Genomic DNA, 23,947 nt, shown 5'->3' with positions numbered 1-23,947 from the left:
ATATAATCAAAAAGATTAAAGGAAAATACTTAAAAATTATTAGCTTATACTATTAATTTACTATATAAATTCTGGCATTTCCTCCTATATTCTGGAAATATGATTAAGCCTATGTTATTGGTGACCACTAGTCTGAAAGGCTGAAAGCACGTTTAAAATTAAAAGTTTTTACCACTTAGCTTAGCCACTGACAAACATTTTGTTCCTATTAAAACCAGCCTTATTCTTATTAAAGCCCAACTTTCAAATTCTTGAAGTTCTTGTTAGCATTTTTTTTTCAGTGATGGGGCTCAAAGCCAGAGGCCTGTATATGTTAGGCTAGTGCTCTTCTACTGAGCCACACTCTCCAGCACTGCCAAGCAATCCTTAATGTTGTCTAGTATTCATTAACTCATGAATTCAAAAGCTAACCTAGAGCTATAGCTGCCGACTAGATTTAGTGGTAAGATTTGAGCCTAATCACAGCACAAATCTTATGTGCATATTTTATGTATATATGTATTTCTCCAATTTCACTTAAAAAAAGAATGTATAAGATTTCAAGTAAAATACAGCAAACGCCTTAGTGACACTGATAATTATATGTACTATCCGGTTACATTATTTATTTGAACACCTAGATTCCAGTAAACATATTTCAAATAATCATCAAATAGACTAAAGACAAAATCAAGTAACCTTTTTTCTAATGTAACAAAAAAAATATAGAGATAATAGAAAAAAGTTTTTATAGTTTGCCCTACCATTGAACAAAGTAAGAAAACACATTCAACACTCTGCCCAAGTACAAACAATGTAGTAGGCACTAGTCTTTACAAAATCTGACAATTTAAAAGAAATTTCAAAAGGGCCAATCAAGCATTGATTGAGTTTGCTATACAACAGCACCACCAGGTGGTGGCTTATGCAATTCTCATTCAAGCATCTTCCATTTTAAGAACTCCAGGCAATCCAATGATATCTCTGATAACTAGAAATAAACTCCAAAACTCTGTGCAGTGATATTTCTGTCTACTCTACTTTTATAGTTATGAGAAATGCAGAATAAACTAATCACTTTTCTATTTAACAACTTTTCAAATGTTTTAGAATATGACAATAAAACTCCCAACTCTTCACAATAACCTAAATATCTACTTTCTCAAGCAATGTTTTAATTTTTTAACATTACAGCTTAAAGTAATGCAAGCATAGATTTTACTTTAATTTTTGAAGTTACAATATCTGTAAGCTACACACAGCCACAAGACAAAAAATTTAAATACAGACCTGTATTTTAATATTGCTGAAAGTCCTCATAAATTAGTCTGTAGGAAAATAACTCATTATACTACCAAAGATGGATTTAAAAGTTTAACAATGTTTTCTAAACATTCATTAAGCAGAATTTTTCATTTTCCAATCTATAGCACAAAAAGATCCATTTTTTAATTTAAATACATCATATCTATTTTTAAAGCAACACTAAGTCTTTTTAGCAATACAATAACTGATATTCTAGGAAACCTTAAGATCTAAAGCTCACAGTAAGCTTACACAGGTGCATACTCATACATACATACACACACACACACAGTTGTAACTGATACTCCTCATATAACTACCATCTGGCTGAAAATGATTATTTAAGAAATGATTTCCAACAAAAGAGTTAATTTTGCTACAGTTTCAATCAATCAAATAATATCATACCTGCATTTAAATATTTTCATGGTAAAAGTAGATCTCTAGTTATTAGCATAAGGACAGTTGAGGTTATTTTATGAATTCAACATTCAACCTTAGCACTGCTAGTTTCAAACACACGATTTCCTATCAGCACTTGACAAAGATATATCAGCTTAACTGTGAGTGAATGTCCAAGTCCTACCTGAATAACTACTCAAATAATACTTCAGACTTTTAGAAACTGAAAAAAAAATCTTAAAGGTAATATAACTACATGTTTGTTCCATATAAAAATAATAGGTCATAATAAGATTTATCCTCAAAGTACAAACAGAAAATTCAGTGCTTCTTCATATTTTGGTCTATTGAACTTTAGAACAAACTAAATTTGAATGATCTAAATTTAAATGGTCAAGCCATTAAAATCACAATGCATTTCCAAGGAGTATTATGTTCTTTTGTTTTGTTTTGGTTTGTTTTTTTCTTGACAGGGTTTGTCTCTATGTGTAGCCTTGGCTGTCCTGGAACTCGCTATGTAGACCAGGCTAGCCTTGAACTGACAGAGATCTATCTGCCTCTGCCTCCCGAGTGCTGGGATTAAAAACATGCACCACCACCGCCTGGCGTTATGTTTTATTTTTACTAAGCTTATTGTGAACAGAATGGCTAACTATGTATGAAAAGTTCCAGATATAACATTACATTTTCAGTGTTTCACAAATTACAAATAGAAAATAAACTTTTCATTTACAAAAGGGGAACTGTCTTTTTGAGCCTGCAGGATTTCTATTTCCTAATAAACCACAGTTTCTTAGGTAACCCCATGAAGTTATTTACAATCTGGTTCAGACCAGATTAAGAACTCCACTACAATATCAATAGCCTGTTTTGCTGTGATTTTCCTACAAAAAATAACATTTGAAAATCTAACACCTTTAATCCCAGCACTCAGGAGGCAGAGGCAGGGAGATCTCTGAGTTAGAGGCCAGCCTGGTCTACAAAGCAAGTTCCAAGACAGCCAAGGCAACACAGAGAAACAGATCCTGTCAAAAATATATATCACTCCTTAGAATGAACTGTCAATTTAATGGATTAACCATTTAATATTAATCATTCAAGTTTTTCTAGAATTTACCCAAAAGATGTTCTGCATAAATAAAACTTTCAGATAATTCCTTCTTATCCTACTAGGTGGCAAAGAATTTTATTTTACTTATGAACATTTTCTTAAAAACAATTTCTGTTTTTCTTTTAAAAGAGGGTGGGGCTGGATGGTAGACTACTTGCCTAGCATATGTGAATTCTTTCTTGGGTTCCATGCTTATTCATGAGAAAAAAAAACAAAACAAAACAAAACCAATAGCAAAACCAATGCTGAAAATACAACTGCTTCTTCAGGTTAGTTACAATCTTAGCACAAACTGTTTTGCACAGTAGCCCTTTAATGCTCTGACCTCACCTTTCTTATGTCTGCCTCTTGCAAACAGTGTGCTTCCCATGCTTACATAGGAAACTCAGTATAGTCTCTAGGCTCTTAAATACAAAATGCATAGCTTTTCTGGAATATGACTACTTGGCTTTTCCATAGCTGATTTTCAAATGAGTAGTTACTTATTGTAGGAAAATCATAGCAAAACAAACTATTGATATTGCAATGGGGTTCTTAAGAACTCTGGGAGTCTGAATATGGAGTCAAAATACATCTACCCTTAGAAAATTCGCCTTGGTGTAAATTGTGCACTGCAGTTTCTGGCTTCTTTTCTACTGGAAGCAGAATCAACCCATCTTATTCTAGCCTTTTCAATTCTTCATAAGATATTATTTTCTGCTAGATAATCTAATAGCATACTCACACTCTCTGCTCAATCAATACCAAGAACTTTAGGAACAAAGGAAAGTGATAATAGCAGGCTGAGTGTGGTGGTTATATCCCTATTCACAGCACTCCTGAGGCAAAGGCAAGAGGATCATGAGTTCAAGGCCAGCCTGGCTACCAAGTAGGACTCTGTCTCACAAATGAAAAGAAAAGATACAAAAGCACTGTGGTCTAATTATATGTGAAGTGTAAAGAAGGTTAGATGATCATAATTATACTAACTGAAAACAATGTGTTTATAGCTTTTATCTCTATGACAAAGAATGCTGATGAACCAAATCTCAGTTTCTATCTGTGAGGATATTCAGTAGTCAAAGTACAAATATATAATTTTGTTTGGCTATTTATGAGCCTAATACTAGAAAATTCCTAAAAAGCATTGGACAATTCCCAAGAGCATCAGAATAATAAACACCAATGCATTTTTTAAAATGTAGACTGTGTATATATTAAATATATATATATAAAACAAACTAAAAAAACATACATTTTCACATTGTTCAACAATTATCAGTAACAAAGTGAAGCTTCAGAACTTCTACCTAAAAGAAATAAAAATCTCCTTGTCTGTACTGAGTTCCTATAGCTCAAGTTTTACAGAAATTTTAAGTAATTATTTCAATGAATAGGAAAAACAATTTATAGTTTATTTGAACAATAAAATTTTTCTAATAAAGATTAGAAGAATTTTTTATTTTTAGTTTTGGTTTTTCGAGACATGGTTTTTCTGTAGCTTTGGAGCCTGCCCTGGAACTAGCTCTTGTAGACCTTGTAGGCTGGACTCGAACTCACAGAGATCTGTCTGCCTTTGCTTCCCAAGTGCTGGGATTAAAGGTGTGCGACACTACTGCCCAGCTGAGAGAATTTTTTAAAGCATTGAAATTATTAGCCCTATTAATCTATAAGACTTAGATGAATTAAAATTACCACTTTATATCTACTATCTGGTTATGGCAAAACCAATGTAAAGAAAGCAAATTCTTCTCTAAAGAAGAAGTAAATGATGAAAAATATCTTGGCACAGCGAGGAGGGGTAGTTATCCTAAAAGTTATCATCTTTGTTCCACATAGAACCCAAAGACACCCAGACAACTCACCTCCATCTTCCAACAGAAATCACTAAAATAGAAACCATTCAAGATGGTAAAACCTTTCTGGTGGCATCTGTAGTCAACCACACAAAACTCAGGTCACCCAGTAGCTAAGAAGACATGATTATGGACAAATAGGATACTCCATTTCCCTCTCTGTAAAACGGGGTGAATTTTCAGACTGGAAATTTATTATTGGTAAAAAAACTATATAAAATTAAGTATTTGATCCATACCTTGTTTTGATTCCAAACCTTCTGGTTGTTTGTTCTCTCTCAGGGATGAAGCAGAATCTACACAGGTGTCTTGCCTAAGCAATAAAAATAAAAACTTTAAAAACTGTACTCAATCATTTAATGTCCAAGTTCTTAGAATTATGTTAGGTACCAGGGAAACAGGATGGATTCCAAGCCCCAGGGTATAATTTAGTACTAGGGGACTCAGAACCGTGTACACATGTGTCAGAAGACACAATTATAAAGTAATAATTTATGTGATGTACTTCTTTGTAAAATCAAGGAGAAAATCTAGGGGAACATGGATGCAATTTTTTCTCCCAAAACTCTGTAGGGTAGCTGATGGAAGAAATCAAAACTCACAGCAGTATCCAATAACTTTCCAGTTTTCACAGTTAAATGTAATGGGCATTTTAGCATTCAAATCACTTTAGAGTCTTCTAATTTCATACCTCAAATGCTTTGATGTCTACTGTATGTGGAAAATACACTTGGTATGTTTTATATATATACATATATATGTATGTATATATCAATTCAAAGTAAATAGATTAAATATAAGAGCATACAAAAAGTTTCTCTGTACATCCTCCAGCAGAGTTGAACAGTGTTGTAGCATCTCAGTGCTGATGCTACAAACACCTTTTCAACAGAGTCAAGACACTATTTGTGAATATTCAAGTGAAATAAGCATTGATCGTCTCAAATCAAGTAGCTATTTCCTTCCGAGAATTTTCATTGCTATCCTGAAAGAAGCATTATAGAAATAATGCAGAAAATGTTGCTAGTCACAAAACTATTTTACCCAGTTACAAGCAGCATAAGTCTTTCAAGTAACCTACGAGTAAAACGGAGCTGCAAGTATTCCTTTGCCCAGTTTATTCTTTACAATCAATGTATTTGGCAAGTAAGTGTTTATTTTGTATTTAAACAAAATAAATAATACAAACCCAAACTCAAACAGAGACTATAAAATCGTGTCTTTGGAACCAGGCATGGTGGTGCACATCTCTAATTCTACCACATGGGAGGATGAAGCAGGAATAGCTATATCTACCTAAAAGAAATCTATTTGGCTCCGCTAAATAACTTCTATGAGATTTGTAGTTGCCATGACTCCATTTTTAACGTTTCTTTGCAGTCTAATATCCCCTACTCAGATTTTATTCTTTCACAGTAATGACTGGCAAGTCCCAAGGAGGGCATCAAAAATTCTCCTTGGTAATCCAGGAACAAAACACAGAGCTTTGTAAGGAATAAAGTTAAAATGTTCTACCTTGAGCATGTCAGTAAACTCAGATATTATCTACTCTAAGCACTGGTCAACCTTTGAAGGAAACATTTTATACATCCTCAAATCGCACAAAATTCTACACATGCATGTATCTAAAATCACTAAAATATGAATCTGTATCAAAATATGACAACGCATTCCATTAAAATTTGTAATTCTTATGTTTTTAAGTATCAATTAAGTTAATTAATATTAATGTACCAAAATAACCACCAACAAAATATGGTATCACTGGTAAAAGTATATAGGACAGAAATACTTTATATAGTATAAAGTATATAGGACATACAATACTCCAAAGATGACCCAATAAAAATCTCTGCAGTCTAGCTGAGAATCCCATCACTAAATGATGTAAAAGTTTTTTTAAGGGAATTTCAATGTTTTTTAAAGAAAGACAAAAGGCTACAGAAATATTTCAAGCCAAAGGAATCTAAGTATCTATGACAATTAAATATTACAAATAACCTGACTAGAGGGGGAATAAAGGATGAAGTGAACTGAATCAAAACAGAAATTGAAATACTGATAGCAGACAGGATAAAAGTCTCTTATGAATGTCAAATTTCCTGAAAGTGATACTCCTTTGAAAACACAATGTAGCATTTAGGGATAATGTGTCACATCATAATCTGACTTAAGCCTCGAATGTTCACACAGACACAAAACTTACACACGTAGTAAGAGATGGCTCAGCAGGTAAAGGGGTTTGCCATCCGAGCACTAGAGCCTGAATTCAATCCTTAGAAGATATATAAACAAAGGAGAGGAAATACTTGTTCTCTGACCTTCACACATGTGTGCAAACACACATACACCATACACGCATACCCAAAAACTAAAGATTTTTTAAAGTATATGTATATATAAATAAAAGGCAAGTAAGGGGATAAAATGTTAATAAAAAGTAATCTACATAAATGTTCGACGGATTTCTCCTTTACTAGTCCGATTTTTACAATGCATTTAGTCTAAAATTACTTCCAAATAAAATATTTAAGTAAAAATGCAATAAAAACTGATCAAAGTCCCTAAAATATTTCTCATATAAGACTCTTTAAAGATTATCTACTGTTACAAACAATTTATTTGCATTCCCAATGAGAATAATATATAAAATTCTATTTTTAGCTAGGTTTGATTAGGCTGTTGAAATCACACAGCAGAATTTCCGTAAGTAGCTACAGTACACCACCCTGTGGCAGAAACATGAAAAGACAGAATTTTTTAAAATTAGAAGTAGCTCTTAATGATTTAAAATTTAAAAGTCAGTATTAAGCAGAACATGGTGATGTATGCCAGTAATTCTAGTACTCAAAGAGGCAGGGACAAGGAGACTGCCAAAAGGTTCAGGACATCCTGAATTACAGAGGAGACCTTGTCTAAAGATAAACAGGCAAAATAAAATAAATACAAATAAAACTAATACTAGGTAAATTTTCTAAGATGTAGATTTTACAATTGTCACGTAGGCTTAGTTCTTTAACACAACTTAAACATTTTCACTAAACAGTAAAGAAAATAAGATTCACAAAGACATATTAAAGTCTAAGAAAACTATAACATGCATATAATTTCATCTTTCTAGGTTCATGAGGGGTCTGAGTCTACTTTACGATGATAAAATATGCTAGTTGGCCAAATTAGGAAAAACTAAAAAGAAAAAAATGCAATTTATATTTAAAGGATATTTGAATGTATTAAGCACTTTAAAACTAAGAATATTAGGGCAAACAACTGGAGAAGAGAAGCTAAGGGAGAAAACACAACAACACCAGTTTAGACTAAGAATTCTATAATGAACTTTGTGATTCTATTTAAAACAAGAATAAGCTTAATTTCATTTTTACTTTTCTAATCCCCTTCTTCACCTGAATTCTCTTTAACACAGCTTAATCTATAATCAATGGCCTTGTTATAAGAGGACTCTACTTGCAGCCCTATTCATGGTTCTCAAACTGACATAAATCCAACTTTCTTTTATATGACACTACTCCTTTAAAAAAAAAAAAACACATAATTTATTGAGTCTTTGGGAATTTCACATCATGCATCCCAATCTCTCACATTTCCCAGTTCCTCCATATTTACCCTTCACTTTTAAAATGCCCCACAAAAGAAAATAAAAAACATAAAAGTATTAATTTTAAAAAACATCCCACTTCACTCCTCCTCCTCTCCTGCCTCTCCATCACCTCTTCATTCATCTTAGTGGCACTGGGGGCTGTAGTGTATCACGTATTATACATATGCCCTTTTGTCCAAAGAACTTTACTTGCAAATGTTCATTGTAATGAGTTGTTGGTCAGGTCCAAGGCCTCTGGTTTCTGGTACACTATACATACTGGACCCTCACCAAAACTCCCTCGGATATCCTGCTGTTGCAGTCATGGAGATCCTGCAGCTATGGTTCCACAGGACCAGTACCTTCGAGAGATGAAGCAGGTCACAGTTGGGGTAGATGTTGGAGTGGGTCAACTCAAAGCACTGAGTGTGGCCTGGGTGGTAGCTGAGTTGGTCAGTCCAAGCCTCAGCTGGGATCAACCCCCTCAGGCGAGGTGTGGCGACAGCTCCCCTGCACCCATGCCATCCTAGGTCAGGTCTCCCAAACCCACAGTGAGGGGTGGACCCATCTCTCCAGAGTGCAGGGCTAGCTCTTCCAGGTGAGGATGGAGACAGCTCCCCTGTACTCTGCCATCCTGGGTCAGGTTTCTCAAGGGCACAGTGAGAAGTTGGCCCATATCTCCCGAGTGCTATGGGAGCTCCTTCCATTCCTTCAGCCAATAGCCTCCCACTCCAGCTGCCATGTGTTCCATGCCATGATGAACTGTAACCATTCTGGAACTCACAGTTAAAATAAAATTTTTCTCCCTTAAGTTGCTTTTGTTATGATAACATAAAACCAACTATAAGAGATAGTTCTCTTATAGATAAGTATAAGAGAAAACAATAAAATATTAAAATTCCTTCAGTTGAGGGGGACTTAAACAGCAAATAGAAAAAGCATCTCGAATCCAACTCCACGGTTATTAGGGAAATGTGCACTAAAAACCACAAAGCAACTAACAAATGAACTCTCAGTGGTAGCAAGTAAGGATGCAAAAATGACACAGCAGTCCTGATCCTGCTTCCTTTAAACAAAATACGCAAAAGCTTGCACTCAAATGTTAGTAGTGGCTTTGTTTAAAATCATTAAAAATGAGAAGTAATCTTATGCTTTCATTAGTTTTTTTAACACTGTCATAAAAAATCACGAGAAATTTGATCGTTTAAAAAGCATAAAATTTGTGGGGCATGGTAGCAAATGCCTTTAATCCCAGCACTTGACAGGCAAAGGCAAGCAGATTTGTTGAGTTCCAGGATAGCCAGGACTATTATACAAAGAAACCCTATCTCAAAAAAGAAAAGGAGAAAAAAAGAGCATAAATTCACTATATTAATATTCTGAAAGTCAGCAGAACAGTATGGATCTTGCTGGACTAGATATAAACAAATGGATCTAGGGGGCTAGATATGAATTCATCTTCTGTTCCTTTTGGTTCTGGACAGAACTGTGTTCCTTGTGGCTGTAGGACCAAAATTCCTGTTTCCCTGAAGGTGGTTACCAGCCTCGGCCTTTGATGTCATACCTTTCTTACTCCTCTCTCTCTCTCTCTGTCTCTCTCCCACTTTTAAGGTTCAGATGGTGTTAGCTTCAGCAGCACATATACTAAAATTGGAATGATACATAGAAGATTAGCATGGCCCCTGTGCAAGAAAAATAAATAAAAAATAAAAAAAGTTCAGATGATTATAGCAGCCCCACATGGATAATCTAGGATAAGTCCCCTATCAAAAAGTTCTTAATCTTAAATCTAAAGTTTATTTTGTTATATAAAGTAATATATTCTCAGGGTCTGGAGACTAAGGTGTAAATGCCATTATTCTTAGAGTATATCAACTGGGGGATTAAAAACTGATATACCCACAGGATGGAAAACTACTCAGCAATGAGAAGAAACATGGATGAGCCCCAGATATATTATGCTACTAAAGCCTGTCTCAAAAGACTGTATATGGAGCTAAAAAAAAAAAAATGCCTCAGTGATTAGGGGTGCTTACAGCTCTACTAGAGTCACCAATGAGTCACAAATCGTTAAAACTGGCAGTCAGCTGAAACCTTCCAACACTATACAAAGAACCGAAACAACCCATTCTTTAAAAAGACCTTTCCAATTAACAAATAAATCAAGTTTTGTCTCTACTGTATCCCTTGCACAAATGACATCAACATTCAATCCTACTCTAACCAAGGTATCTAAATATGCAAACAAGAAACAGAACCTGTAGGTGCCATAAAGTGTGAGATTCTATCTTAACATTATAAATCATGATATTGTCAGTGATTCCATAATACTTTACTTAAGGTTTTCTGAAAACATTACCTGCTATTTCAGAGTAAACTATGGTAGGTAGAATACTAATTGTTATAACATAAAAAAAAATTATAGAGCACATGTAACCATAATTGTGTCCAAATAACAAAATAGAAATTTTGTTATTCTTTGCTGCCTAAAAGCATAGTCAGGCCGGGCGATGGTGGCGCACGCCTTTAATCCCAGCACTCGGGAGGCAGAGGCAGGCGGATCTTTGTGAGTTTGAGACCAGCCTGGTCTACAGAGCTAGTTCCAGGACAGGCTCCAAAGCCACAGAGAAACCCTGTCTCTAAAAACTAAAAAAAAAAAAAAAAAAAAGCATAGTCAGTTCTTTATTACATGTATGTGAGAATCAAACTCACAGAGAATGTTGTGAGAAGAAAATTCTCTAATGCATTAATATAAGCATATAGAAACAGAACTTTTTATGCTGGTTATCTTTCTCATTGCTGTTATTCTGGTTCATGGTTTAAGAAGATAAAGTCCATCATGGCAAGGAAGGCAGGGCAGCAGAAATGGCTCATGTCTACAGCAGCAGAAACATAAAGCAGCTGCTTATTACACAGTATCAACTGGAGTGGGGTATGCATATGAATAAGGAAGCAGGGCCAGACTGCAACCCTAAAACCCAACCCCCAAAGACTACTTCCCAGTCTGACCCCACCTCCTAAAGGTTCCACAACTTCCCAACCCAGTGTCACCAGCTGGGGCCCAAGTGTTTAGACACGAGCTATGGAGGACATTCCACATGTAGAACATAGTGTTTTACACATACCTCCAACAGGCTCATGGCCATCTTATCCCATAAAACGTTTGCCAAACTGGACATTAAGAGCATGCACTGCCACACTCAGCCACAGCATCATTTTTTTAACAAGGGGGAAAAAGACACATAAGCAATGAGCTGTTTTTTATAAAATAGTAAAGAATAACTAAAAACTAAAAGTCATTTCACAGCTTTATTTAGCCTCATAAGAAAAAGAATGCAGAAAATTCCCAATATTCGTCAATGTAAAGTAAAATTTTTGTAAGTTATTGTTAGAGATTCATAATAAAAACTGCAAAATAATACAGTAATTTTTTTTCTATCTTTACCATATGGCAATTCTAAGGACTTTCACTCCTTTTCCCAATTGGTCATTATAATGTTCTATGAGGTAGAATTTTATTCTTCTGATGAGAAAATTAAGGCCAGAAAGTTTAAACAGTTTGCCAAATGTCAGACTGGTAGTAAACTGTGGGAGGCTCTTTAAAATGAGGCTACCTTAAACCCTGAACATCCACTTTACCTTTATGCGAACTCTACAGCTTACAGAAACAATCCTCCAAGTGGCAACACCACTACTAATAACCCAAATTACACAGCTCTGTCTATATCAAAGTAGGAAATCAGCCATCATTCACAACGGGTTTGTTTTCTTTTAAGTACACTGCGGCTATACGGCCCACACTCACAATTGAATCCTCCTGCTTCAGTCTCCCAACATGTACTACCATGCCTAGCTTTACCTAGAATTTGGCCACAAGGCAATAAAATAATTCTCTCTTACTAGAAAAACTAGCATATGCTCTCAAGATAAAATATTATTTTAAAAGTGGACATTTTCAATAAAGGCAGTGCGTGAACAAAAATCAAAAAGCCTACTTTACAGGACTAGAGTAAAAAGTTAGGAAAAAGATGTATTTCTAAGTACACCCCTGATGTGGGATCTTTAGACTTCATGTATCCTTAAACTCATGCCCATACCCTTGTCTTCTCACTTTAAAGAGAAGGCCAAGGCTGTATCTTAAACTAGCAGCCAAACTGGTAACATTTAAGCATCTCTGATGTGGCACTAGCTTTAGTGACACGAAAGCTTCAGGACTGAAGGAGTGATGAAAAGAAGCTGACAATCTGAGTTCAATCCCCAGTACCCACATGGTAGAAGGAAAAAACCATAAACTGTTCTTTGACTTCCACACGCATCCCATGACATGTATGTGCAGACACACAGACACACTGAATGAGTATAAAGAGCTATTTGTTTCCCCGAGCATCTTTTCAAGCATGCGGAGCTGCATTCCTTTCACTTGAAGCTCACCACTTCTCCCTCCTCTCCTGAGACCCGCTGTTTCCTTCTACTTCTGTCAGGTAGTGTTCTGTGTCAGATGTTCTTTCTGCCATATAAATACATATGGGATTGCATTTAGGACCTAGCCTGATAATACCGGAAAATTGTCCAATATCAACCTGACATTTAAATCACATCTGCATTGCCTTTTTTTTTTTTTTTTTTTTTTTTTGCCAGGCACACTAACAATGATAAACTATAATATTAGGGTTTGGGTAACTTCATTACCTACCACAGATAGGGAAAAATTACATCTATATTTTCACTAAAATATGATGGAAATTAAGTTTTGGGTTTTCTTCTTCTTCTTCTTTTCTTTTTCTCAAGACAGAGTTTCTCTATATAGTCCTGGCTGCCCTGGAACTCACTCTGTAGATCAGGCTGCCCTTGAACTCAGAGATCAAGTGCTGGGATTAAAGGTGTGAACCACCACTGTCTGATTAAACATTTTCTTTCTATATTACCAGTATTCGTGATTCTATCACCAATAGAAAACACAGGTATCCTCAAATAATGTAGTTGCTGCAGATATCTAAAATGTTTTATACTAACTTTTACTTCAAATTATGAAAGTCGGTAGAACTGATGCTACATCTTACCATATTAGCAAGTGCATATATTACTATATCACAAAACATAACTTAAGTTTCAAGGACTGATGTTCTTTGTGGTTCTATTTTAATGCAAAAGTTAAAACTAAAAAGCAGGCTGAGAATAGCCTTTGATCCCAGTACTTGGGAAGCAGAAGAAAGTGGATCTCTGTGAGTTAATGGCCAGCTTGGTATACACAGTGAGTTCCAGGACAACCAAAGCTACATAGTAAGATCCTGCCTAAAAGATAGATAGATAGATAGATAGATAGATAGATAGATAGATAGATAGATAGATAGATAGATAGATGGATGGATGGATGGATGGATGGATGGATGGATGGATGGATGGGCGGGCGTTGTTTTTAGAAGGATTATGTAGGCTTCATTATTGTAATACTTTAAAGAAAATGACAAAGACAGGTGGATTGAGCAAGGTAAGGATATAAAATACAAAGGTTCTTATTATGACTTTAAAGTCCTGGATACTGTAAATTATATGCATAAAAACATACACACATACACCCTTTGTTGTTGTTATTATTTAGGTAAATAAATTCCTATGTTCAATTCCATAACCTATATAAATGCAGTTTACATGGAAAAGGGGACTTTGTAAATGTGCTTAAAGATATTGAGAAATACTTTCATGTATTACCCTGATGTCCCCCTGAGGGACCCCAGAAGAGTCAGAGATAGAAAAGAAGGCAACATCACATGCTTGGAAGATAAAAGAGAGTTCACGAGCCAAAAGGAATAGGCAGCATCTAGTAGCCATGAAGTCAAGTGCATATCCACCCTGCTGACTCCACCTCATTAGCCCAGTAAAAGCAATGCTTACATCTGACCTCCAGAACTGTAAGCTAAAAAGCTATGCCAGGTGTGGCAGTAGTGGACTATAGTGAACCCCAGCAGTTCTAACACCCGGGAGATAGCAGAAAGAAGGCGGTGACTTGCAGGTCAGTCTAGACTTCATAGTGAGATCCTGCTCCACTAACACAAAACAAAGCACACTGAAAGAGGTAATGAATGGGTTACTTTAAGTCATTCCGTGTACAACTTTTTATACTGACAATAGGATGCTAAGACATAAAAAAGACTTCAATAATCTCCACCTCATAAGAAGGTGGTACAGGAACACAGGGACAAGTCAGATAAAAGCATGAAGAAGCACTCAGTAAGAGATACTACATAGGATCAATGCCCTTTCCACAGTATATTAAAATATTAATTAGAAAAGAAAAGTAGTGGGCACTTCTAAATGACTTTACAAGCAGGAAAATGAGAGTATGAAATGGACGTCTAAGGTACTGGAAAATGACCCCAAACTATTGCCATTCAATAAAAGCATGAGGGCTTTGTGGAAATGCGTCATTTTCTAGAAATTAGAAAAAAATACTTACAAAATATCTAATTTATTAAAAATATAAGAAAATAGGGGAAGAGAATAGAGGAAATATCAAATATTAGAACTAGGTGACAGGAATACAGACATTTATTATACTAGTCTACTTTTCTGCATGCTTGTAAAAAATAGTTTTTAATTCTTTACTATTAAAGAAGTCAGCATTAAATAGTTTTTAATTCTTTTATTAATGAAGATTAATACAATAAAAAATCTTAACAAAAGAATTAAAAACTAGTCCAGGAGTGTTAAACAGCGGTAGAGTACTTGCCTAACATGTGTAGGCCTTCAGTTCAATTCATAGCATGACTTTAAAACACACAGAAAGCCCCCAACAGTAAAAATCCCTTTCAGCTAAAACAAGCAGAAAATGCAATTAATTTTAGAAATTCATACACACACACATACAAACAGAGTGGCTCTTACCTGTAACACCAGCATTCAAAAAACAAGTTAACATCTAACATTAATGTAAATCACATAAATGCCTCTTCAGTTCACCCATTTTCATATATACATATATGAAATTATATATTATATATAAATCATATATGTGTGTATACATATATACACATATATAGCCATGCTGTCATCTCTAATACAAATTCACACAATCACTTTATCTGTATCTGCCCACTCATACAACCAATATCCACATTTCTAGTTTGGGTTTCTTTAAAATAAAAACAAAGAAACCAAAACCCTGAGCTCAATTTAAAAACAAACAAAAAACAAAAAAGCCACCAAAGTTTAAAGTCAGGCACAGTGGTGGCACATATATCTAATTCCAGGACTCAAAAGGCAGAAAAAGGAGGCTCTGGAACCTGAGTTTGAGGTAACCTGGGCAACAGAATAAGACTATTTCAAAAAGAAAGTTGATATTTATATATATTTATACAGTGTCGCCCATTGTTCAGTGTTTCCCCATAACTAACTGACCACAACTTTCAGTATTCTCAAAGCAACTGATTACATACTTTTTTCATATTTCTATTTCTTGTAGACCAGGCTGGTCTCAAACTCACAGAGATCCGCCTGCCTCTGCCTCCCAAGTGCTGGGATTAAAGGCGTGCGCCACCACCGCCCGGCTGAAACTTTGATTTTTAAAAAGGTGATAGTAAAGTTAAAAGGAACCATGGTTATGTGGAGGGAACAGCAGAGGGAAATCATAGGGTACAAGTGATTTTAAGGGAGAAATGGGAAAAACAAGGGCTCTAATTAGGGAGGCAGAGGGAGATTAATACAGAAAAAGGAGGAGAGAAAATGAAATAACAGAAAGGATATCTGAAAAAGTTATAAAGAATTCTATTATCTATCTACTTAAATTACATATAATACCTCCAAGCCTGAGTATACCTACGTATTGTTTAAATAACATTTCCCCATCTGTGTTGACAATGCTTCCCTCCAAGATTCACACACTAATGATGATAATAATAATAACAACAATATCAATAATAATAATAATAATAAATAACCAGGTAGGAGAACCCTACTTTTGAGTTCTTGTTCAGGGTTATCTAAGAAAATCCCCAAACATAGCTTTATTGCTGCTGCCTTTAGTTGCCTCCCAGAGGTTAAAGGTAAGCCTCATTTGCTTAATATACCTTTCACTTCAGACATGGGACAGAAGATCTGAGCTAGTTAGACCTGGAAGCCCCCTCCTGCGGATGAGTTCTCATAGTACCAGAAGGCATCATGCAAGCTTCTGAGTGAGGGAAGCAACCAACAGACTTACCTGGGTGTGATGCCTACAGACTGAAACAGTGAACAGCACAGCACTAACTCCCTAAGCGGGCATTAGTGACACTACACTTTGGCTCTGGAACTGGATTTAATACCCTGTTCAATAAGAGGGAAATCATGCCTGGTACTGGAAACCTAGCCATCTACCTGGGACTAGGAGGTACCTACAACTATCACTTTACTAATCCCTCACTACAGTCTAAATAGCCTCAGACCCACAGGTTAAGTTTAGTAACTCATCAAGAAAACTCCTGCTGGGCGGTGGTGGCACACACCTTTAATCCCAGCACTTGGGAGGCAGAGGCAGGCGGATCTCTGTGTGTTCAAGGCCAGCCTGGTCTACAAGAGCTAGTTCCAGGACAGACCCCAAAAAGAAACCATGTCTCAAAAAACAAAATAAATAAATAAATAAATGAAAAATAAAGAAAACTTCTCCTTGCAACATGCAGAAACCATTACAGAAAAGCACAACTGATGAAAATGCAGAGAACAAGTGACTGTGTGGTGTCCAGTCCCAACTGATCAATCCACAGCACAGCTCCTCCACCTAGGCTCTGACTAGAGTGGAAGGAGTAGAAAGATTATAAGACCCACAAGAACAGGAAGTTTCCTGAGATTGAGTCAAGAAATCTCATCAGCATAGCTGCCTAAACAAGACCTAAATATAAACATCAAGAATGCTAACACGGGAGTGGGGAGGAGCTCAGGAGCCCTCAACCCTAGACAGAGAACCACAGGCAACAAAGAAATGATGGGAGCAGGAAAAACAGCCTTCCCTGGGAAAAACACACCAATTTATTATATTTAAGAACATATATACGTGTGTGTGTGTGTGTAACAACAATTAAAGAAGCAGAGGCCATGAATTGAGAGAAAGATGGAAGCGGAGCATGGGAAGGGTTGGAGGAAGGAAAGGAAAGAACACTGTAATTGTATTTTAATTTCAAAAAATAAAGTATTTTTAAAAAATGATAGGAAAAGATTAGGTAAAAGGTAAAATACTTACTAGTCATCTAACCCAGTGTATGAACAAGATGAGGAATTCACTGACAAAAGAAAAATGGTAATCTAGCACAACAAGTAGATTTCAGTGATTCCAAAAACAGGAAAAAAATTTAAGATAGTTACCAAAACAACAAATAATCTTCAAGTCTTTCAAAAGTTCTCCATATGTCATCAGTAGGTAGACCATACAGACCATTAAATGAGGATTCCACCTATGGCCTCTGAAAAGCTCAGCCCATGATTTTAGGTAGGGAATCTGTTGCTGTGATAAAAGACCACGAGCACAGGCGAACTGGAGAGGAAAAGGGTTATTTTCATCTTACAGCTCTCCGGTCATAACCCGTCACTGAGGGAAGTCAGGGTAGGAACGCAGGGTAGGAACCTGGAAGCAGGAACTGGAGTAGAAGTCACAGAGGAGCGAGCACTGCTTACTGACTTGCACACCACTGCTTGTTCAGCCTGCTTTCTTGTATACACAAGGACCACCTGCTCAGGGTGGCACCACCCATAATGGGCTAGGACCTCCCAAATGAATTGTAATCAAGAAAGTGCCTCACAGGCTTGCCTACAAGCCAATCTGATGGGGACATTTCCCAACTGAGGATCTGTTTTCCCAAGGGACTCTCGTCTGTGTGAAGCTGACATAAACACTAACTAGAACATATGTTAAGGAATATTCTTGGAAGAGTCTGGAAAAGTGTCTATCTGCTTCCCATTTTTAAATAAGTGGGTCACAATTTGTTTCAAAAGAATCAGACTGGAAAAAGTTTGGAGGTTTAAAATACCAGAGAGGAAAAAAGTGGATGGTAAATTTGGAAGAACTCGTCATACTACTGTCTTTTTATGTGCTAAAATTATTCCATACTTAATACAATTAAACATAGCAATGGCATACATTCCAGAGTGGTGAAAGTAGCTGACTGAATCACAGGTCAATTTTCTAAATATATCATTCGCAACAAGCCCAGGTCTCAGGTCTATCTTAGCCCCCTTTAAAAATCCACTGGCAGAAATACTTGGTTGTAATGTAAATTTGGGCTGCCTATTAATCAAGCTCAAGGGTATTCACAGTACTCAAATACTTTAATGCATTTAAGTTTAATAAAAGTGGGTTATGAAAGACTCCATTTATAACAAGTTCAAGTTTTGTTAAAAAAGCTATTGAGAGCAGTTGGCATTTGGTTAAACAGCATTCATTTATTTATACAAACATAGTCAAGGGAAATTTCTCTAACGGAATAAACTCTTAGCACTCTACTGACAGCTGAGCTGAACCACTAAACAGAGATCACTGTTCTTATGAAGAAACAAAAGGTAGTAAGCAGCTGTATTATGATCGCTCAACAGGAGAACTAACAGAGCCACCAACGGCTGGCTGCCAACTGAGCTTTGCAAGTAAACAGACTAATAAGTTATTAGAGCTTATTAAACCAACCAACAACAACAACACAGTTCTACAACATAACACTGCTAGGGTTTAACAACTGACAAGTAGTCACAAACCAATTCTAGTTGCTGCTCTTAAGACAAAAGATCCCAACAATTCCTAAACTAAACCCTGCAAAGCGGTCACCAAACCTCACCATCCTCTTGTTCTAGCTTCTCAAGTAACAAATATTTGGAAAACTGCTTTGAAGGTGGAATAGTTTATAGAAAAAGAACCCTAGTTATTACATTAAACTAATGCAGTATAACTAATAATCAGTATCTCCAAATTAGTAACTAAAAAGAGTCACCTGATACTTCTAACCATACTAAAGTTTAAGGATCTCCAAAAATGAGAGACAGACAGACAGAGAGAGAGAGAGACAGAGAGACAGAGAGAGAGAGAGATTGAGAGAGCTGGCTGTGGTAGCACCTTTAACCTCAGCTCTCAAGGAGGCAGAGGCAGGTAGATCTCTGGGACCTCTGGAAATTCCAGGCTAGCCAGGGCTACAGTGAGACCCTGTCTCAAACTAAAAAAAGAAGAGAATGAGAATAAGAAGGGAAAGGAAGGAGGGAGGGAGGGAGGGAGGGAGGGAGGGATGGAGGGAAGGAAGGAGGGAGTTCATCTACATTGTCAACTTGACTAAATTAGAATCAAGATGGAAACTTAACTTCTGGGTTGTGTAGATGAAGGTATTTCCAGAAAAGTTTAAGTAGGGAAGGAAGTCCCATGCTAAAGGTAAACAGCACCATCCCATGTGCTGGGTTTCCTGACTGAATGAAGAGAAAAGCACAGGGCACTAGCCCATCTCTCTGCTTGACTGTGGATGCAGTGAGACCAGCTGCCTCACGCTACTGCTGCCATGCCTTCCCATCATAAGGAACTATAGCTTCTTAAATGTGAGCCAAAATAACATGCCTTTCAAGCTGCTCTGATTGGCCATTTGATCACTGTCTTGTCAACAAGAAAAGGAACTAATGCACCATGTCCTGTTTAATTTGCTGTGATACTGTGTTGAATGAATGTGTCATTGCTGGAATTAAAAGACAAGAAGCAAATTTTTAATTTACCTCTTACAATATCTTATTCTCTCTCGCCGTATACATATGCACAATGTATGTAATGTCAGGCATGTGCAAGCAGGTCAGAAACTTGTGGGGTCAGTTTTTTTACTTCCACCATGTGGGCTCTGGGATCACACTCAGGCTGCCAGGCTTGGCAGCAGAGGCCTTTACCTGCTAAACCATCTTCTGGGCCTTTCAGGTCATTTTTACTGTGTGGGAGGGGTAATACTTCTACCACAATGCACATGTGGAGATCAGAACTCACCTCTCTACCTTGTGGGTCCCAGGGACTAAATTCAGGCCAACAGAGGCCTTTACCTCTGAGCCACTCACTGGAAAATGAAGTTAATTCTTGAAAAGACCAAGTCTCATTACATATTTTTTTCCCAAAAATTTAGGCATATTTTGTATATTAAAAAGTTAACATTAAAAGTTGAATTTGAAGGCAGGAGAGATGGCTCAGCAGTTAAGAGCACTGGTTACTCTTCCAGAGGACCTGGATTCAATTCCCAACACCCACATGGCAGCTCACAACTGTCTGTAATTCCAGTTCCAGGGAATCTAACAACCTCACAAGTCATATATGCAAGCAAAATACCAATGCACATAAAATAAAGATAAATAAATAAATTTTAGAAAGTGGAATTTGATACCTAATTCAAAGCACATCCTCTGTGGAAAAAAGTTAGAAATGGCTGGGACAGTCCCAGAGTCTCATACATAATCTGCAGTAAAACTTATTTTGAGAATTTCAGAATTTCCTGCCCTCTAAAACTATGATACTATTTCCTCATTGCTCATTACATCTTATTTTGAGAATTTCAGATTTCCTATCATCTAAAACTACAATACTATTTCCATATAGCTCATTACCTATAGGGAAATACAAATTCATTTCCACTGACATCTTCTGCAATAAAAATACATTCATTTAAAATTCATAAAAAGGTATTTAGCAATAACAATTCTGAAACATTGCGATGATTTCCCTAAAGTGTTTGTATTTTTATCCTTTACATATAAAAATCCCCATGCTGATTATTTTACTATGCTATTCAAAGCTTAAATTTCATTACAAACACATTCTTTAGAGCAGCTAATCTTCTCTTTAGTGCGACTTTAACTGTTAAAAACGCTCCTCTTCCAGCCAATTGACAGGTGGAGAGACCATGTTAGTTCCCAGGCTCTGCATTATGTTATGTGATAAGTTCTGACAATCCCTAATTAGGACAGTTGAGATGGTAAAGTTTCTAGGTACTGCAATACAGTGTGTCTTAGCTTGTTCGCTTCTTTACAGGGATTTAGAAACTGTGGGTATTGGATATTCAGAATTCTTAAATTTCATTCTCCTGGGGCTGGAGAGATGGCTCAGTGGTTAAGAGCATTGCCTGCTCTTCCAAAGGTTCTGAGTTCAATTCCCAGCAACCACATGGTGGCTCACAACCATCTGTAATGAGGTCTGGTGCCCTCTTCTGGCCTGCAGACATACACACAGACAGAATATTGTATACATAATAAATAAATAAATATTTTTTTAAAAAATTTCATTCTCCTTTTTTATTTTTTATTTTATTTATTTATCTAGTTTTGGAGACAAGGTCTTGCATGTTGCCTAAGCTGCCCATGAATTTACTACTTCCTGCTTTAGCCTCCTCAGCCAGGATTATAAACACTTGCTACTTCTTCCATCTTCAAATACTTGGGATCCCTGCACTTAGAAAGCTGACTCAATTCAAAGTCAGGTTAGGCTACATAACACTTTTGACTCAAACACAGACTCACATACACATTCACACACTCACTCACTCACTCACACTGTAAAAATACAAAGATAGATTTTAGAACTACAATATCTCAGGCATTGTACATTCATTGAAAACAGGGGCTGAAAAATTGCTCAGCAGTTAAGAGCACTCAGTATTCTTGCAGAAGACCCCAGTTCAGCTAAGCACCTACACAAAAGCTCACAGTCATCTGTAACTCCTAGTCCAGGAGACCTAATGCCCGCTTCTCACCTTCAAGAACACTGCATACACGTACATGGTACATATATACACACATGAAAAACAAATCAAATCAAATAAAAATAAATATTTAAATAATTTAACTAATTAAAAAGTAGTATGATAAACTGAACAAAGATACTTTAATTTCCTCTTTTCGTTAGTCACTAGGAAGCTAAGAAACGGATACATTTCCTAAACTAGTCTCTGGCTTTTATGCATTTTTTCCTATAATCGGAACTTCATTTATAGATACCTTACTACATTACACATTTAGGCAAACAAGGTACTACGCAACTGACTGATATATACATGTCATACAAAGATACCAACACATAACTCCAAACAATGTTTGTCTTCCCAGAAAACTTAACCTGATATTTTTTCAAAGAAAGAAAGAAAGAAAGAAAATCCATATTTTGATATGTTGCTGCTTAGAAACCATTTCAGAAAAAAATTATATAAAACTTTTGGCTTATTGCCCAGGTTTTAGCAAGTACATTGCATTATTTTCTTGTTGCTCCTGTAGCAAAGTATTTCGTGGATTAAAACAAGATAAATCTACTCCCAAACAGTTCTGCAGGTCAGCAATCCAAACAGAACCTCAGGGAAGTAGAGCCAAGGTGGAAACATCGCTGCATGCCTTCAAGAGGCTACAAGAGAAAGCTCGTTTTTGTGTATTCTTCACCTCCTAAAAGGCCATCTATATTTCTTAGTTTATGGCTACTTCTTCCATCTTCAAAGCACATCAATTTTCACCTCCACACCTACTTGGAGTCCACCTTTGCCTAATAAAAGGACTGTTATCCCTTGCAAAGTACTGATGTTTACAATCCCATTATAAACTGAAAATACTGGGATGATATGATGGTACATACATATAATGCCAGCACTTACAAGGTAGAAGTGTCAGGAATGCAGGACCAACCTCAGCTAAAGTAAGAAGCCAGAATAGCCTACCTGAGACAGTCTCAAAAAAACACAAGGCAAAATAAAACCATTGCTAACTTAAATTCTATTTAATATACCTAACCAAATGAACATCACAGCTTATCCTAGCCTACCTTGACCACAATCAGAGTAATCACATTAGTCAGTAGTTGAGCAAAATAATCCACAACAATGCCTACTTTTAATTGATGTTGGGAAACATCATTAATAAGGTACTATATAAAATTTCCACCCACCTTTATTGGGTTCTAAGAATCACATTCACATTGGTCAGCTTATGCAGATAGTTTTTTTTTCTACTGAATCAACTCACTAGTCCTACTCAATCTTTTCTATTATTCTCACACAAATGTTTCTTTATTGTTTCTGAGGTTTTAGTTTTATTTAAGAATCCCACATTTTCAATTAAAAAATGGGGCACTGAATTGAACAGAGAATTCTCAAAAGAAGAAGTTCAAATGGCCAAAAGACACCTAAGGTCATGCTCAACCTCATTAGCAATCAGGGAAATGCAAATCAAAACAACTTTGGGATATCATCTCACACCTGTCAGAATGGCTAAAATCAAAAGCACCGATGATAGCCTTTGCTGGAGAGGCTGTGGAGGAAGGGGTACCCTCATCCATTGCTGGTGGGAATGCAATCTTGTGCAACCACTTTGGAAATCAGTGTTTCGGTTTCTCAGGAAATTCGGGATCAACCTACCCCTGGACCCAGCAATACCACTCTTGGGAATATACCCAAGAGATGCCCTATCATATGACAAAAGCATTTGTTCAACTATGTTCATAGCAGCATTATTTGTAATAGCCAGAACCTGGAAACAACCTAGATGCCCTTCAATGGAAGAATGGATGAAGAAAGTGTGGAATATATACACATTAGAGTATTATGCTGCGGTAAAAAACAATGACTTCTCGAATTTTGCATGCAAATGGATGGAAATAGAAAACACTATCCTGAGCGAGGTAACCCAGACCCAAAAAGATGAACATGGGATGTATTCACTCATAATTGGTTTCTAGCCATAAATAAAGGTCACGGAGTGTATACCTGGTGAACCTAA

The 23,947-nt window shown here is 36.4% G+C and overlaps 1 protein-coding gene and 1 non-coding gene across 4 annotated transcripts in view; one reads left to right on the top strand and one right to left on the bottom strand.

The window, feature by feature from the left end:
• Window positions 1-23,947, bottom strand: part of Caap1 (caspase activity and apoptosis inhibitor 1) — a 92,321-nt gene that overhangs the window by 54,386 nt on the left and 13,988 nt on the right. For all 3 annotated transcript variants that reach the window (XR_007590733.1, XR_007590732.1, XM_050136277.1), the window contains exon 5: window positions 4,872-4,945. Coding sequence is in view for 1 of the 3 variants with exons in the window: in XM_050136277.1 (XP_049992234.1) it covers window positions 4,872-4,945 (74 nt within the window). In the remaining 2 variants the exon portion in view is untranslated. The remainder of the gene's footprint in view (window positions 1-4,871; window positions 4,946-23,947) is intronic.
• LOC126498114 (U6 spliceosomal RNA) lies at window positions 9,851-9,957 on the top strand. Its single transcript, XR_007590776.1, has one exon. It is a non-coding gene; the product is annotated as a U6 spliceosomal RNA (small nuclear RNA).

This window comes from Alexandromys fortis, unplaced genomic scaffold (assembly GCF_014885135.2).
Source record: "Alexandromys fortis isolate MF-2015 unplaced genomic scaffold, M_Fortis_MF-2015_v1.1 scaffold_13, whole genome shotgun sequence".
Classification (NCBI taxonomy): Eukaryota; Metazoa; Chordata; class Mammalia; order Rodentia; family Cricetidae; genus Alexandromys; species Alexandromys fortis.
Note: the sequence above shows the minus strand (reverse complement) of the source record. Positions and strands in the feature narration are given on the sequence as shown.